The following is a 19,203-nucleotide window of genomic DNA, read 5'->3' on the forward strand; positions in this document are numbered from 1 at the left end:
GATCTAATCCCCTCCCAAAGGCTCCACCTCCTAATACCATCACCTTGGGGATTAGGTTTCCACATATGAATTGGTGGGGGGTGGGAGGGGCACATTCAGACCATAGCATGCTTTAATTTTGTCATTTTTTAAATGTTTATTTTTGAGAGAGAGAGAGAGTAAGCGAGCACATGAGCGGGGGTGGGGGTCAGAGAGAGAGAGAGAGACAGAGGGAGACACAATCTGAAGCAGGCTCCAGGGTTTGAGCTGTCAGCACAGAGGCCTATGCAGGGCTCGAACCCATGAACCACGAGATCATGACCTGAGCAGAGGTTGGACACTTAACTGACTGAGCCACCCAGGCACCCCTAATTTTGCCATTTCTTAACAGATGAACAGAAGAGTCACCTCACTGTATCTATTGTGTCCATTTTATCTACTGTATGGGACACTAAAATCCATGCTTCTTGCCTTCAAGGTCATTCTCACTTTTTAAAGTGAAGGAAGGTAGACTATTCCCTTTGGAAAACCTTTCTAACTTGCACTATTTCCTTTCATCATCCTCCTTTCCTGCTAGTTGAATCTGCACCTACCAGACAGAAAGGAGAGAGAGTTTGTAATCAAATAGTGCTTCAGGAATGTGGAGCTGTCATAGAGAAGGTGGGCTCTGGAAAGTGTTTTGAAGGAAGAAGGGGACTTTTGAATGAGATAGAATCATCACATTATCACAAAGAATACCATCTGCATCTGAAGGAAGTTTGCCCTCCAAAGCAGAAGTCAATACAAGAAACAGCCAGAGAGAATGGAGAGACCAGTAACAGCCTAGCATAATTCTGGGATTTCTAAAATCAACCATACTTAGAAAATAAAGATTTCAATGACATGAGATAGTTAGGAAAGTTTGTCTTCCACTTTTCTGAGTAAAATTCCAGATATTTGAAACTCTATGGGATCTACATAGCATTGAGGCTGATCATTTCCATTCACTAGTGTTCTGGGAACATTTAATTTCCAGTCATCTCAAGTTTATCAGTCTTAAATAGCAACAACTATGTCTTTACCTTAGATTTATTTCTTACTTAACAAGAAATAAACTGATGTCACGACCCCCTTCTCAGTGTAATTTCTCATGTGTTATCTTCACGTATTCATGTCGGTAACAAGGATCATTCCAGTTAATGCTAAGAACTAGAACATGAACATTTCAGTGTGACAGTCCGCTGCTGATCAGTCAGCTGTCAGATATAACTTTTCTTAGGGGTTTTAGCTCAGTCCATATGAACAGTACCAAGTTCTTAACTCCTACTCACTACAAAATATACCAAGCTTAAATTTGTTTAATAAGTAAATCTCTAGGATATTCTACAGCAGATAAATCCTGCAAGGCCTGAGTCCTTGAGACTAGTGCCTCTTACACGTTCAGGTACATGCACAGTACCTGGGGATCTTGTTAAACTGTAGATTCTGATTCCCAGGTGATGCTCAAGGCTCCTCATCTGGGGACCACACTTTGGCCATCACACAGGAAGCAGACTGACAGGTTCTGAAAATCAGTAGCCACCAGCCATGCCTGGAATCCAATGTCTATCTATTTCCTGGCCCTCCTTAAACACAACGTGCCATGTCCTCAGCTGCCGTTCACTAGTACAAGACCCTGCTGCTTAGTCAAGTTCCAGTCTAAATGAATGAAAAGCAATGCAACCAGAAGAAAATCAGATGTTAAACCCCACATTATAGATGTGTACTCTCAAGTGTTCAGAACATGGGAGACCACAATGGCCTGGGGAGGTATGTAAAGGCCTACTCCTTGGATTGGGATCCCTGACACCTGAAGTGCCAATCAACTACTTGGAAACTGAAGGACACCAGCAGGGGAGTAAAAAAAAAAAAAAGTACCAAAGAGAAGTCGTTCAGAAGGGGTACCTGGGAGTTCTGGTGAAAGCAGATTTCATTTGAGACAGATACCTCAGCGCCAGTTGAGGGCTGCTGGGGGAGCACTGATTCCTCACATACCTGTCCTGTCAGTCATATTATCACAGTGGCTTGTGAAGGTGAGGAAAGCCGTAGGCAAAGAAGTGCAGAGGCTGGTAGTTGAAGTAGCTAGCTTAAACTGAAGTGATTAAACCTGTGGGGGATATGGGCGGGGCGAGGACTACTGGCTGCCTTCTTAAGAGAGCAGCAGGATTTGAGCTAGAATTAGCCACTGCTTCATCCTCTCAAACCCCCTGCTGACAAGGCGCAGTTTTCATTCTGGTGAATCCAGGATTCAAACACATCTTAAGTTCAGGACTAAAGACGCGGTGATGAAGTGGGAGCTTTCTACTTTCCTGGGGCAAATACGCTCACCAACTTCCTCACAGATAATCGCTGTAAGAAAGCCAAAAGGTCCCTCTCAGAAGAGAGGAGATCAGATCTGTGGGGACCAGGCTGATCATTCTTGGGGTTCAATCCTAAGGGGAGACTGGGCAGGCATAGGCACCTTCTAGGTGCTGCTACCGCATCATTAGGTTTGTCAAGCTGCCTGACTCACAGAGGAACTGAGGGCCCTTTGTGGATGTGGTCAGTTGGCCTAAATTACAGTTGATAATTATAAGACATTGTTGAAAATTGTTGCAACATGTAACTTTTATAACCATTATTTACTACTCTATGTTTGCAACTATTTGTGGGGACTGTTTGTCCTTTTACCAAACTCTGTAGTTTCTTGGGAACTCTGAGGTACACGGTATTCATTTACTAGATAGGAAGGGAAACAAAATACTATTCCAGGGTCATCTGGGCACGAGTGATGAAAAACTTTGGAGTGAGAAGGTAGAAGACAGGAACTATCTGCTAATCAATGAGGAGTTTTCATAATGTAACCTCAGTCTACCGACCAGCCTCATCCTTCCCGTCTCTTCCATTATTCATTCAGTGCTCCAGGCACTTGAAGTTCTCCATGGTTTCCAAAAGACTCACGGTCTTTTCCCAGCTGCTTGCTATTATACATGCCGTATCCTCCCATAGATACCTTCCTCTTCCTCAAATGACATGACCCTATCATTTGACAAACCAAATTTCTATAATAACACTCTCCCAAACTTGCTCACACAGGGAGGGTTACTTGCTTCCTTCTTGATCCAGCTCAGAATGCAGTAGTAACACACACCAAATTAAATTCAAATAATCTGTTTGTACATCTCCCTTGGCCCAGAGTTTCTCTGAGAGCCTCTGTAGGACAGGGACCACATTTTTCTCTTCTTTGTGTCCCCATCGTCAGCACTGGGGCTTGCACCCAGAAAGAATCAGCAGGTCAAGCCTATATCATGAAGGGAGGGAGGACATAGGATATCAGCACCATTATTTGAAAGCATATTTTATATATAATCAAAGGGTTTTTTTGTTTTCCTTAGATTCTGTAGAGGTATATTATTGATATTACTTACAATTAGCATGTAACCTTTTCACAATATAAAAAACAATAAAACTATTTGCATTTTAGCAGGAGGGTGGGGGGAAGGTTCCCCCGTTGACGGCACTTCTGTGGGATTAAGCAGCAGCTGGCTGGCACCAACCAAGGCTTAAGAAAATGGATCCCCAAAGTTGCCAAGCTTACCAAAATTTTAACTAAATTCTCCGTCTTTGGGGACAGTGTAGTTTTAAGTCGCAGTTTCTTCCTCTGGTAGAATGGCCCCCACATCCTTCAGTCTTGATTTGCAAGTTAAAGGAGCAAATCATCCATCCAGCTCCTATTTCCCAGGATGTTTTTCCACCATCAGGATGAGGACAGTAATGTGCTCATCAGTTGCCTTTGTCATTCTTTTCCTTTTCCTCCTGAAAGTGTTTTTGTAGGCCTGCCGGATGTCACAGAAATGCGACCTGGGCAAGATGTGTGTCACTTCTTTACTTGAAAAGTATCCATGACTCTGAGCCTAGAGAGGATGTAATAAACACACCCCAGTGCTTGGCCAGCATATTCCAGCCAGTTAGAAAAACAAGGCAGAAGACACAGGATTTAACACCCACCATGGCAGCGGCTGAACTGGGAGGGCATGCCATTTGATTCTTCACAGGTGCAGACTGTTGGTCTCTAGCTAAGGAAAACAACCGGCCCTAGCCTCCGTCCATGTGCCAGATCATTTATAAAGAGCATTTTAAAGCATCTTGCCTGTTTCCACCACACAGGTCTGCTACCTCGTGGGTCTGGCACCGGGAATAAAACATAGCTATAGAGTGTGTGCATCTACGTACCAGTGTGTGCCTTCAAATGAGACTGGGTCCCGATGAGGGTTCAACTATTAAATTGTTTCAGTTTGTTTACTTGAGCCTTAAGTAAATAGAACATATGAATCTGATTTTGCTTCTCAAAAAAAATCTAAGCCATTCCTAACGGAGTCTCTTTTCCATGTTGACCCATGTTAGGAAAGAGCTATAATAACTGTAGTACCCAACCCAGTGGGCTGAGGCCAACCTGCATGGCTGACAGTCTAATGAGTCAAGAAAATGATGGAAAAAATAAAAGCTACTAGCATTGAAGTTCTATTTCAGTTCTCCACAGACAAAAAAAGTCAATCTGGACTGGGTTTAATTTAAACCACTTCATATTTAGTTAATAAGAGCTTTTTTAAAAAACTGCTGCAAAATTATTTTAGCTGTTTTTATAGGTGAGGAGCTGGGGACGACCCACCCTTTATGGAAAGCCGTGCACGTCCAGTGCTTCCCAAAATACAAAGAAGGTCTATTTTATTATTTTACAAAATGTGGCTTTATTACTGTTTTCATTACTCTTATTCCCCTCAGGAATAATTGTCTGCAAAATAAATATAAAGCAGATATACATTCCACTCAGGGAAAAAAAAGACGACATATATCAAGTATTCTTTAAAAAAGAAAAAAGCTATAGTCTATCCTGCTTTGCACCTTTAATGACAGGTATCCTTATCTATGGTAGCTCATTCCATTTCGACCTGTCCTTGTTTTTTTTTTTTTTTTAACTTGTTTTTAATGTTTTTATTTTTTGGGAGGTGGGGAGAGAGAGACAGAGAGAGACAGAGACAGAGAGAGAGAGAGAGAGAGAGAGAGTGGGGAAAGGGCAGAGAGAGAGGGAGACACAGCATCCAAAGCAAGCTCCAGGCTCTGAGCTGTCAGCACAGAGCCCAGTGCAGGGCTCGAACTCACCAGCTGGTGAGATCATGACCTGAGCCAAAGTCAGACATTTAACTGACTGAGCCACCCAGGTGCCCCTCGACCTGTCCTTGTTTTGACTTGTCTCATGCATATACATGAAGTCAGCCTCTTTCTTTGGAGAAGCAGGGAAGAGGCAAGCCATTTCCCTGGTGGCTGTCTTCCCTAATTTCTGTTAGGCTTCAACTTCAGCCTATATCCAAGTAAGTGCAATGAGAAAGACTTGGGCAACACTGAAGAAGTAATTAATTAAATTTCTCGTACTTATTTACTATTTACCATTAGCCCGACACTGTTCCACACAGTATAATTCATTAAATTCTCACAAAAAGTTATGAGGTGAATAATATTATTTCCATTTTACAGATGAGGAAACTGAGTCAAGAGAGATGATATAACTTTCTACTGTTATTATTATCAGTTGAAATGTATCAAGCACTTACTCTACTCCAGCCACTGTGCTAAAGGCTATGAATTATCTGGGTGTATGTTTATGGATAGTCTCTTTTTAATTTTATTATAATTCCAGTATAATTAACATACGGGATTATATTAGTTTCAGGTGTATGATATAGTGATTCAACAATTCTAGATATTACTCAGGGCTCATCATGATGAGTGTCCTTTTTTTTTTAAGTTTTTATTTAACTTTTTTATTTATTTTTGAAACAGAGACAGAGCATGAGCTGGGGAGGGGCAGAGAGAGAGGGAGACACAGAATCTGAAACAGGCTCCAGCTTCTGTGCTGCCTGCACAGAACCTGATGCGGGGCTCGAGCCCACGAACGGTGAAATCATGACCTGAGCCGAAGTCGGACGCTTAACCGACTGAGCCACCCAGGCGCCCCATGATGAGTGTCCTTTTAATCCCCAGTGTGGTTATGTGTTAGGGGCACTGCTTCACACTGATTCTGTCATTTCATCTTTACAACAACACTGTAAGTACAGTTATTTCCCCCATTTTATAGATAGGTTGATATGAAGGGGACCAAAAAATAAAATAAAGATCTCTGTAAGTAAAAACAAAATTAAAAATTCAGAAACAGATCCAATAAAACTATCTAGGGAGATATACTATAATCACATAAAAGTCCAAGTTTTTAGAAGAAAATGCTATGGCTTTAAATGTTGTTATAAGCTAGAGCTTTATGTAGAAAGAAAACAAAACTAGTGAAATTGTGAGAAATTATTCCTCTAATAGTTATATGTTTGAGATTTAAAAATCTATGTAACGCTCAATATCTAATAAATGCATATTGGGGTATACTTTGTGCCTTACATATTTTTAAGCTTCAATGATCCCAGCTATAGAACTAACATGGATAGAAAATAAACATCCTCCCCTCAAATTTCTCATCATAAGAGGATTCATTGGATTATCTGTCTACTTATTTACTTACTTATTTTTAGACCGAAAAATTTTTATATTTTTTAATATTTTTAGATCTTAATTCCAGTATAGTTGATGTACAGTGTTATATTAGTTTTAGATGTACAATATAGTGATTCAACAATGCCATATATTTCTCAGTGCTCATCAAGATAGCTTCACTTATTTCACCCATCCCCCACCTGTCTCCTCTCTGATAACCATCAGTTTGTTCTCTATCGTTAAGAGTCTATTTTCTTGGCTTGTCTCCTTTTTCCTTTGTTCTTTGGTTTGTTTCTTAAATTCACCATATAAATGAAATTATGTGGTATTTTTCTTTCTCTTACTGACTTATTTCACTTAGCATGATACTGTCTAGATCCATCCATGTTGCTGCAGATAGCAAAATTTCATTAATTTCTGTGGTTGAGTAATAGTCTAATATATAGGTATATATACCACTTCTTCTCTATCCACTCATCTATGGATGGACATTTCCATAATTTGGCTATTGTAAATAATGCTGCAAAAACACAGGGCTGCATATATCTTTTTGAATCCTTGTTTTCATATTCTTTGGGTAAATACCAAGTAGTAGAATTACTGGATCATATGGTAGGTCTAGTTTTAAATTTTTTCAGGAACTTCCAAACTATTTTCCACAGTGGTGGTCCCACTTTGCATTTCCACCCATAGTACCTAAGGATATTTTTCCTCCATATCCTTGCCAACACTTGTTATTTCTTTAGTTATTGATTTTAGTCATTCTGACATATGTGAGGTAATATCTCATGGTGGTTTTGATTTGCATTTCCCTGATAATGAGTTCATGTGTCTGTTGGTCATCAGAATGTTTTCTTTGGAGAAATGTCTGTCCACGTTTTCTGGCATTTTAAAATTGGATTGCTTATGTTTTTGGAGTTGACTTGTATAAGTTCTTTACGTATTTTGTATACTAGTATTTTATCAAATATGTCATTTGCAAATATCTTCTCCCATTTCATAGGTTGCCTTTTAGGGTTTTTAAAAATGTTTGTTTGTTTATTTATTTTTGAGAGAGAGAATGTGTGCACACCTGAGTAGGGGAGAGGCAGAGAGAGAGAGAATCCCAAGCAGGCTCCACACTGAGCAGAACCCACTGCAGGGCTTGATCTCACAAACCAATGAGATCATGACCTAAGCCAAAATCAGGAGTCAGACTCCTAACCAACTGAGCTACCCAGGTGTCCCACCTTTTAGTTTTGGTCATGGTTTCCTTTGCCGAAAAGATGCTTTTTATTTTGATATAGTCCCAATAGTGTATTTTTGCTTTTGTTTCCCTTGCCTCAGGAGACATAGATAGAAAAATGTTGCTACAGCCGATGTCAAAGAAATTACTGCCTGTGCTCTCTTCTAGAATTTTTATGATTTCAATTCTCACATTTAGGTCCTTAATACATTTTATATTTATTTTTGTGTAATGTATGAGAAAGAGGTCCAATTACATTCTTTTGCATGTAGCTGTCCAGTTTTTCCAACACCATTTGTTGAAGGGACTGTCTCTTTCTTATTTCTTGCCTCCTTTGGCAAAGTATAACCGGCCATATAAATGTAGGTTTCTACCTGGGTTCTGTATTCTGTTCTATTGGCTTTTGGGTCCATTTTTTGTGCCAGTACCACACTGTTTTGATTACTACCGCTTTGTACTATATCTTGAAACCTGGGATTGTGATACCTCCAGTTTCGTTCTTCTTTTTCAAGATTGCTTCGATTATTTGGGGTGTTCTGTGGTTCCATACCAATTTTAGGATTACTTGTTCTATTTCTGTAAAAAATGACATTGATATTTTGATAGGGATGGCATTAAATCTATAGATTGCTTTGGGTAGCATGGCTCTTTTTAAACAATATTTGCTTTTCCAGTCCATTAGTATGGAACATCTTTCCATTTGTTTGTCTTGTCTTCATTTTCTTTCATCAGTGTTTCATATTTTTCAGAGAACAGGTCTTTCATCTCCTTGGCTAAGTTTACTCCTAGATATTTTATTACTTTTTATGCAACTGTAAATGGGTTTCCATGGTTTCTCTTTCTACTGCTTCATTATTAGTGTATAGAAATGCAACATATTTCTGCACATTGATTTTATATCCTATGACTTTACTGAATTCATTTAACAGTTTCTAGTAGGTTTGTTTTTTTTTTTTGCTGGAGTCATTGTAGTTTTTTTATGCATAGTATCATGTAATATGCAATAGAGAAAGTTTTATTTCAAAGCAGATATCTTTGATTTCTTTTTGCTGTCTGATTGCTGTGGCTAGGACTTCCAGTCCTTTGTTGAATAAAGGTGGTGACAGTGGACCATCCTTGTCTTGTTCCTGATCTTAGGGGAAAGTTCTCAGTGTTTCACCATTGAGTATGACATTTGCAGTAGGTTTTTCATATATGGTCTTTATTATGGTGAGGTATGCTCCCTCTAAACCAACTTTGTTGAAGGGCACCTGGGTGGCTCAGTTGCTTGTGCATCCAACTTTGGCTCAGGTCATGATCTCACAGTTCATGAGTTTGAGCCCCATGTTGGGCTCTGTGCTGACAGCTCAGAGCCTGGAGCCTGCTTCAGATTCTGTGCCTCCCTCTCTATCTGCCCCTCCCCCTCTCATACCCCCCCCCCGTCAAAAATAAACATTAAAAAATTAAAGTATTAAGCCTACTTTGTTGAGAGGTTTTATCATAAATGGATATTGTACTTTGTCAAATGTTTTTCTACATCCACTGAAATATATTTATAGTTTTTATTCCTTCTCTTGATGGTGTATCACTTTAATCGATTTGTGAACATTGAACTGCCCTTGCATCCCAGAAATAAATCCCACTTGACAGTGGTACATGATTTTTTTAAATGTATTGTTGGATTCAGTTTGCTAGTATTTTGTTGAAGACGTTTGCATCTTTATCCATCAGAGATATTGACATATTGTTCTCTTTTTTTGAGTGTCTTTATCTGGTTTTGGTATCAGGCTAATGCTGGCCTCATAGAATGAATTTGGAAGCTTTTGTTCCTCTTCTATTCTTTTTTGGGATAATTTAGAATAGAAGAATAGGTATTAACTCTTCTTTAAATGTTTGCTAGCATTCATCTTTGGAGTCACCTGGTCATAGACTTTTATTTTGGGGGGAGTTTTTTAAATTACTGATTCAATGTCATTGCTGGTAATCAATCAGTTTACGTTTTCTAATTCTTCTAATTCAGTGTTGGGAGGTTATATGCTTCTAGGAATTTATCCATTTCTTCTAGGTTGTCCATTTTTTTTGGCATATAATTATATTCTCTTACAATCCTCTTTATTTCTTTGGTGTCAGTTGTTATTTCTCCTCTTTCACTTCTGATTTTGTTTGAGTCTTCTCTTTTCTGTTTTGATGAATCTGGCTAAAAGTTTATCAATTTTTATCTTTTCAAAAACCTAGCCTCCGGTTTCATTGATCTGTCTTACTGTTCTTTTTAGTCTCTGTTTCATTTACTTCTGCTCTAATCTTTATTATGTCCTTCCTTCTAATGGCTTTAGGTTTTGTTTGTTGTTCTTTTGTTTGTTGTCCTTAGGTGTAAGCTTAGGTTGTTCATTTAAGACTTTTTTCCTTGCTTCTTGAAGTAGACTTGTACTGCTATAAACTTTCCTCTTGGAACAGCGTCTTCTATATCCCTAAGATCTTGGACTGTTATATTTTCATTTTACTTGTCTCCATGTATTTAGTTTGTTTTTTCTTTTTTTTTTTTTTGTCTCCATGTTTTTTAAATTTCCTGTTTGATTTATTGGTTGACCCACTCATTGTTTAGGAGCATGTTATTTACCTCCACATGTTTGTGTTCTTTATTGATTTTTTTCTTGTGATTGATTTCTAGTTTTATAATGTTATGGTCAGAAAAGGTGGATGGTATGACTTCAATCTTTGTGAATTTTTGAGACTTGTTTTGTGGCCTAATATATGATTTTTCTGTTTGGATGATCTGTCCATTGATGTATAGGGGGTTAAAGTCCCCTATTATTATCGTATTACTATTGATGACGTCTTTTATGTTATTTACTGCTTTATGTATTTGAGTGCTTCCATACTGAATGCATACATATTTACAATTGTTATATCTTCTTCTTGGATTGTTCCTTTTATTTAAATTTTTATTTTTATTTGAGAGAGAGAGAGAGAGGAGATGGACAGAGGAAGAGAGGGAGAATCGTAAGCAGGCTCCACACTCAGTGCAGAGCCTGACAGGGGGCTTGATCCCATGACCTTGAGATTATGACCTGAACTGAAATCAAGAGTTGGATACTTAACCCACTGAGCCACCCAGGTGCCCAGATTGTTCCCTTTATGATTATATGATGTCCTTCTTTGTCTCTTGTTATAGTCTTTGTTTTAAAGTCTACTTTGTATGATAATTAAGTACTGCTTCTCTGGGTTTCTTTTCACTTCCATTTGCACAATTAGTATTTCTTTCTCCCCTCACTTTCAATCTGCAAGTGTCTTTAGGTCTGAAATTAGTCTCCTGTGGGCAGCATATAGATAGATCTTGCTTTTCTTTAATCTATTCTTTCACCCTATGTCTTTTGATTGGGGCATTTAGTCCATTTACATTCAAAGTCATTATTGATAGGTATGTACCTATTGCCATGTTGTTAGTGGTTTTATAGTTGTTTTTGTAGTTGTCTGTTCCTTTCTTCTGTTGCTTTCTTCTTTCATGGTTTGTTGGCCTTCCTTAGTGACATAGTTGTATTTCTTTTTCTTTACTCTTTGCATATCTATTACTGGTATTTGATCTGTGGATACTATTAGGTAACTCTGGGGTGTCTTGGGGATGGATTCTTGAGAACTGCTTTGTCTCCTAAGGTCTCCACTGCAATCTTCTCATTGAAGAAAGACAAAAGGATCTATGCATTTTTGCTAATGTGAGGACATATCTAATGAAGTAATATTTCTTATTTGTGCATCTGCATGAACTGAGCATCCCACATAGGTGGGTTAAATCCTGGCATGATGAAAACCACCTGTGTCCTTTTCTTGACAGTGCCAAGTAAGGTGCAGCTCAGGGGCAACAACATATCACTTGTCCCAGAAGCAGATTTCTCTGGCCTGTGTTCCTCCCATGTTATTCTTCATCTAGTAGATGTGCTTTGCATGTCAGCACAAACCTGAAAATGGCTCATGAGACACTGTATTGCCTCCTATATTGATAAAAGTACTAGCCAGCTATTAAACATGGTTTCATTTAAATTTGGGTAGAAAAAAATTCCTGAGGTAATTTGGGAGATACTAAGTGTAAGGATTTGTAGGGCTTTAGTTTTGCGTTTATATATACAACTTTCCTCTGGTGGGTACAATACAGATGAAAAAACTGTGATGCTGCTAGCAAGCTGCTGAAAAGAGTGTGCCCACCCAGATGGGCCCTGATTTGAAAGACAGGGCACATCCGGCTTGGATCCCCTGTAGCCAGGCCTTGCAGTTCTCATGCATGGCTTCATTCAAGCACAGAAAGTGAGGCATAAGTTGATTAATAACTCATGTGACTGATTCCAGGCTAGCTCTACTCCAAGATTATCCCGTACCTGATGACTACATATTTCCAGGAGACTACCCCTTTCTTCTTAAGGATCTAACAATGCAGTTTTCTGGAGGCCAGGTAACAAGGGAGGGATAAAACAATAGACTCCAGTCAGTCACAAATTGTGCATTTCAAAAGTTGGAGCAAGATTCTCAAAGTTGGGTTGGCTTTTCTGCATTTCCAAAATCTTTTAAACCCTATCAATGTAATCACCTGATACTGAAACCCCTGAATACATATGAAAATTCTACTTTTGTGCAAAGAGAAACGTTTTTAAATGAAGTCAATTTTTAGATTAGACCAGGACAGGATGAGAGAGACAGATCCTAGGGCCTGAGGTCACTAGGGTCCTGTGACTGTCTTATCATTAACACCCTAAACATTTCTATGTTATATATTCTCAGGGCTATTTATTTCACCATAGACCAAGTTCTCCACACAGAAAATGATGCAGTTTTTTTCAGGGCAAAGTTCCTACTGCTCCCTCTTTATTGCAATTCCCTTCTCCATTGGTGTCCAGGATGCTAACTTCTACCCTCAGGCCCACCTGGCAATGTCCTTCAGTAACTTCATATTTGTTTTTAGAACGAGGATGGGCAGAAATACACATACATATATGTCTTCCCTGCTGGTTTTGGTCTTTGGGAATATGGTTCTGTGAGATTTTTAGAAAGTTGAACAGATGCACTCAAATTAATCAGTTAAAAGCTGCTTAGACTACTACACTTACTCTTGGGACATCTGAGCTTTAGTATTCTTTAAAACTAAAAGAAAGTCTTTCTAATGGTGATATTCTCAGTGTTAGAAACAAATAAGAAGGGGTGTCTTTCTCAGTAAATGAGCCTGACTCACATATATATAGGTAATTTCGGCAGGCTGATCTTAAAGGAAGTGGAATAATGAAATCAAGAATATCAGAGCAGAAGGGAGGTAAACCTGTGTAAAGATGTTATTTTTGAGGAGAGAAAACAGACCCAGAGAAATAAAATGACTTGACAAGCTGCACCAGAGACTTTCTGTGGCCTCCGTCATTATTTCTTCCCTTCTCTCTTGATATGTAACCACTTGAATCCAGACTACATGTTCCAGCCTCCCTTGCAGCTAAGTATGGTCATATGTAGTTTTGTTTTATCGTAGCAGTAAGATATGAATAGTAGGTTGTGTTTGACTATCTGGAAGAGTCCTTCTTTCCTTTCACCTTCCTGCTGGCTGAAGTACTGACTTGATGGGTGGAGATGCGTTGCCACATTGACCATGACATGGAAATCATGTGTTCTCTAGTGTGTTCAAGGAAGCCAGAGCAATAAAGTAGAAGGAACCTGGGTCTCTGAAACATGTATTTCTAGACTGACTGCCTTCTAGACATCTTTATGTGTGAGGGAAATAGATAACTGTCTTTTTTTAACTGTCACTATTATTTTGAACTTTTGTGTTACTCTCAACCATACCTCATCTAAATTGCTGTATCAGTAGTCTGGAAGAGTCTTAATTGATTCACATGGCTTGATGGAGAAAGGCAGGAAGAGTGATGAGCGATACCTGATTCTAAGTCCAAGATAGAAATGCTTTAAATACTTTACATCATAGGATCTCAAATACTGATCCACTAACAGTTGTATCAGAATTACCTGACAGAGAGTTCCACAAATCCAGATTCGTAGGTCCCTTTCCTAAAGATTCTGATCTAATAGATTTTCTATGAGGTCCAAGAACTTATATTATTAAAAAAGCTCCTCCTGTAATCCTGATATCCAGGTACATTTGGAAAGTATTTGATCTAGAATTTTCTTTGTGGTGGTCAGAACCACCAGAAAAAAATGTTTCTTCCCCAAATGTAGATGTCTTTATGGACACATGAGAGTGAGAGATGGGGGAGGGGCAAATATTTTGATGCCCTGAATTGTGAAATAAGTGATTCCTCTATTTGTATCCTATCTTCTCCCCATACCCATCTGGGGTCACGCAAATGTCACACTAACAGGCTACTCTCTGTCAGGTTAGCCTTAGTTCCGGTAAACCTACAGTGACATAATTGTATGCGGTTAGTGGTTTTTGTTTTTGTTTGAACAGATTACCTTCTCTGTGGGAAGTTTAGTCACTTACTACATTACTACATATTAATGAATCATAAATGTATTTGTAATGAAAATAACTACCATTAAGGTACAGGAAGAATTAACTTTTTTAAGATTCCAGGGCCTCACACATCAGAGGTTCAAGTTTTTGGTACATAAAAAAGTCTGCAAGGTCGGCAGATTCTGTCAAACAGCTGTCAGCTGAAGTTGTCCTAAAAGCACTTGGGCACACCAGTAGGTTTTCCTGGCAGCCAAAGTGACAGGCACGGAAAGTGTTACCAGAAGGCAGATCATGGCAGGCATGAGACATTCCCAGCAGCGGTGGATAGAAAGGGATTATACTAAGCAGCATGTCCACAACAAAGTAATCCTTTTACAAGATCCTCCCATCATGTTGAGGGTTACAGGCTGCTTGGCAGTTCAGCTCTCCCACCTTCATCTGGGAAGCTAGAGGAGAAAGGCCCTCCACTAGAAGGAAGCCTCCCATTCACTAGGCCTCTGCAAATCTCAGCAGAAATAAAATAAAACAGAACCACAGACCCATCCTAAAACAAACTTTGAAAAGAGTGCCAAGGATAGCAAAGATCTAATTCCAGCTGGGTCACCAACTAACCCAGTCTCAGTCTGGGTAAGTCACTCGACTTTTCTAGCCTTTAATTTTCTCTCGTGTAGAAACAAGGGATTGAACTTGATGAACTATGGACTCCCTTTAAAGAGTTGTATGATTTTATAACTATTATATGTAAGTGGGCGAAAATAAAAGCTTCCCTCCATCAACTATGTATTTACTTTTATTTTAAAAAGATAAAAATCCGAAAGCCCAATATAAAATCATCAGGCAGACATGCATGTGTGCACACCCTTCAGAACCTGAATTTCTGGAAATTGTTTCTTGGTCGCTTAATCCCCACAATCTGATGGCATTCTGTTGTTCCTGCCAAAAGCTTCTATTGTGCAAATATTTAGCTAGGTCTTATAAACATCCATGAACATTTATTTCACTCTTCCAAGTAACATCATCCAGAAGGCTCAAAATACACCAACCAAATGCAGGCACTATTATTGAGAGCATAGCTATGGGATTGTATTAATCAGTAGTGTTTGAGGCCTAACCCTGTGCTTACTCACGGTTTCCTCAGTTAACCAGAAAGTCAACCAGAAATGAGATGAAATTCTTTTATTGGTTATTATTACAAGGTGGTCTTAATCTGTCATAGTGCTTTCTCCATTTTAATCCTTCCCCTTCCTCAGGTGACACTCCAGCAATGAGATCCTTGCTTCCTGAGCCTTCTACCTAGCTCTGCTACAATGTGCCCTTGATCCAAAGGCCACTGTCCATACAAAAGGTTTGAAAGAGAAATGGGAGCTCTCAAAAGTTCCAGGACCCATTTGTAGGTCACAGAGCCCCAGTGGATTAAGTGCCAATGGAATTTAGGGAAATAGAGAGAAAAAAAAGTCAAACTTACTTCATCCACATGCCCCACAGCTCCATAGATTCTGGCCATTTGTCCGATGAGGTAGGGGAATCTCTCACCAATCTCTTTCAGCATTGGAAGAGAACTGTTCAAAGCCACAGGTTCGTAACCTGCTATCTCTATGAGGATGTTTAGGATGACATCACTATGGGTTGAGTCTTTCAAATGCCTAATTAGGAAAGGAATACATTTCTGAACCACCTATGAAAAGAAAAGAGAGAGGAAGAGAAGAAAGAGAAAAAGGAGGAAAATTAATTAAATCAGAGCCAATCTAATATTTTTTGATTTTATGAAACCTGAAGTCAACACATTCTGGGATTATTGCCCTCATTGGAACTCAAGGGAATACCCCAAGACTGAAATTTAAAATTTACAATAAAATTTCAGAGGCTTCAGTTTCTTTTCGTTTTTCTTTTCATCTGTGCTCTGCTATTGAAGAGGGAAGTTCACAAAATGTTTATATGCTGCTATTCATAAGTCAAGTTTTGAGGTGTTATATTCTCACCAGAATATTATATTTCCTCCAATCTACCATAAAAGTGCAACTTAAAGAGCAATATAAATATGCAAAAGATCCTTGATGACTTTAATGAAAGCCTTTAAATTGTAGAAGTATGGTTTGGAAATATTTAATAAAAACAAGAAAACAGGAAACAGCCTTCAAATTTTCTTCAATTTTCCATTTTGATCACAAAAAAGTACTAAGATAAAAAAGATTAATAAAGTAAAATAAGTTCTACCATATTCCTGATACCCTAATATGGCTTTCTTGATTTTGAATGCTTGTATGAATATAAAGATGCAATAATTCATATTAAAGAAAATGCTTTTTGCGGAATAAAGTCACTATGCTATGTTAATACACAGACATGTTGTACACCAACAACTTAATGCATTGTTTTGTCTGCAAAAATAAAACAATTAGAAAGGAAAACCTGTGGAAAACTGAACAGTAAAAGTAAAAACAATTTGCCCATCTATATTTCTACTATGCTGTGGCTCCTCCGTGGCTCAGTCGGTTAAATGTCCGACTTCGGCTCAGGTCATGATCTCACGGTTCATGGGTTCGAGCCCCGTGTCGGGCTCTGTGCTGACAGCTAGCTCAGAGCCTGGAGCCCATTTCAGATTCTGTCCCCCTCTCTCTCTGACCCTCCCCTGCTACTGCTGTCTCTCACTCAGAAATAAATTAAAAAAAATAAAAAACATAAAAAAATATATTTCTACTATGCTGATTTCTTTTGTTGTTGGTTTGCTCTTTTGGTTTGTTACTTTTTTGGTCAGGTAGACTTGAAATGTAGCTTCCAGTATTAAAACAAAATCTGATACTCAGCTCAACCTGCTAAATTTATAATCCACCCCCTGCCAAAACCCTGCTTCTCTCACTTCCCTCTCTAGTCTCAAGTGTCTCTTTTCTCAATAAATGGCATCATTATCTACCTGGCTACTCAAGCCAGAAGTCTGGGAATCATTCTTGACTGTTCTTTTCCCTTTATCATTAGCTTCATCCAAGGAACCACCAATCCTACTGATTCCACCTCCCAAGTATCCCACAGATCTGTCCACTTCCCTTTGTTTCCATTCATTTCTCCATTCACTTATTTATAAATATTTAATGAGTCCTTCCTATTTGCAAGGTAGTATTCTAGGTGCTATAGCTGCTAATAAGTCTGACAGTTTCCTGCCTTTGGGGAATACTTCACTGTCTAGTAAATGAGACATTTCATAAAACAAGTAACTATAATAGAAATACATAATTATAAATTTTAATAAATGCCATATAGGAAAATACAAGGTGCTATGACAGACTATCCTGGGGCCCTAGTATAGGCTGAGTCAGGAAAGTACTCTCTCAGCAGGCACATCTAAGCTGAGACCACTGATCCAATCATCCTGAACTTGGGGTATTCCAACAGCTTTCTTTCTAACTCTTCTCTCTGCCATCAGTCTTGTCCATCTAGTTCCTTCTCTACGTTGTGGCCTTAAAAGAAAACCTTCCTCTGCTTAAAATAGTTCACTGATTTGCCACTGCTCTCAAGATAGAGGCTTAACATACCTTTTCCTAACTGATGCCTAACCATCTTTCTAGACTTATCCCCCCATCCAGATCCCATCAGATATCATACTTCAACTGTGTTGATTTTTTCAAAATTTTTTCTTGACCTGCTAAGTTTTCTCTTGCATCTAGGATTGTACTCATATGATTCACTCTGCCTGTAATTCTTATTGCCCCTCTTTTTTTGGATATCCCTTCTCATTCTTGAGGCCTTGGGTTAGCTGTTGTTTCCTTTAAAAGCCTTCGTCCACTCCCTTCTCTTCCCCTATCATTCCAGTGCCCTGGCTGAAGCCCCTATCACACCCTAAATGGCTCCCAGCAAACCATATGCTTTCTTCATATTGATGGTCTAGATGTTTGTTTTATAGGCTGGATTAAAAACTCTACAAGAATTTGTACCCCATTGAATACCCAAAGCCTAGTACAGAGCCTGGCTAGAAACTGAGTCAATAAATATTTGAGGAATAAATCAAAGGAAGAAAAATCTAAATGGTTTTATAGGCTAGAATTTGAATAACCTCCACACCCCAACCCACCGTGTTGAACAGTTGTACATAATGTTTTAATGTATATATTGTCACATGTCATATACAACATAACTAACAGGGACATAAAAGCAAACATTTTGAAAGGAATAAAATTATCCTACATATAAATTTAAACTGAATATTCATATCTAGTACTTGTGGAGGAAGGGCCAGGGCTAGTTTCTGGTATACAGCACATATGCTTGAACAAGTCCACAAATGCTGTCTATGCATTTGGGAGTGGCTGCATGTCCTTCAGGAGAAACCACGAGAGATCCCTGGCACATAAGGCAGAAGTGTCAGCCAGCTGCTCTGGGTCAGGGCAGCGTATTTAACCTGAGTCTTTTAGGAATGGAAAATGCTTACACATTTCCTGCCCCATTCTATAAAATTCCATTTCCCAGTCCTTACTCTTCATGTCCTATTTCTGGAACATGAAGGTCTCTGTGACATGTGCTTCTAGTCATGCCAATTTTATTTAAACTCCAGCTATACATCCCAAGCCATACAAGAGTATATTGTATCCATTGTACCATAAGGAAAAAGAATAGAAAGAAAGAAAGAAAGAAAGAAAGAAAGAAAGAAAGAAAGACAGACAGACAAGACGAAAGCTGGTTCAAGGAAAATACATATGCTTAGGCACAGCTGAATCCATAGAAGCATCAAGAGTTGAGAAGACTTGAATAGTGTAAATAAAGTACTTTTACCAACTGAACAAAAATTGATTACTTTGTGGTTTCGTGATAACCCAAAAGCTTATTATGATAGTGATAGAAAAGACATATATTTCCTGAAGTTTATCACACACATGAAAGGGAAGTGGTGTTTTGGGCTTTAGGCAGATTATTCTAGAATAAGAAGGAATTTTATTTTCTAAATACAAGGGATTTCCTTAGGCTGGTCTCTTTCATGCTGCCTCATTGGGGAGCTGCTTCATAGTGCAGAGAAGGCCTTGTCATCACTGAGAGCAGAGCAGCCACTACAACAGTATAG

General features: G+C 38.8%; 1 protein-coding gene across 2 annotated transcripts in view; it reads right to left on the minus strand.

The window, feature by feature from the left end:
* VEPH1 (ventricular zone expressed PH domain containing 1) overlaps positions 1 to 19,203 on the minus strand; it is a 218,740-nt gene that overhangs the window by 133,322 nt on the left and 66,215 nt on the right. For both annotated transcript variants that reach the window (XM_039236070.1, XM_039236068.1), the window contains exon 5: positions 15,622 to 15,831. In XM_039236070.1, coding sequence (XP_039092001.1) covers positions 15,622 to 15,831 — 210 coding nt within the window. The remainder of the gene's footprint in view (positions 1 to 15,621; positions 15,832 to 19,203) is intronic.

The sequence above is a fragment of the Hyaena hyaena genome, unplaced genomic scaffold (assembly GCF_003009895.1).
Source record: "Hyaena hyaena isolate Hyena2069 unplaced genomic scaffold, ASM300989v1 scaffold_105, whole genome shotgun sequence".
NCBI classification, from domain to species: domain Eukaryota; kingdom Metazoa; phylum Chordata; class Mammalia; order Carnivora; family Hyaenidae; genus Hyaena; species Hyaena hyaena.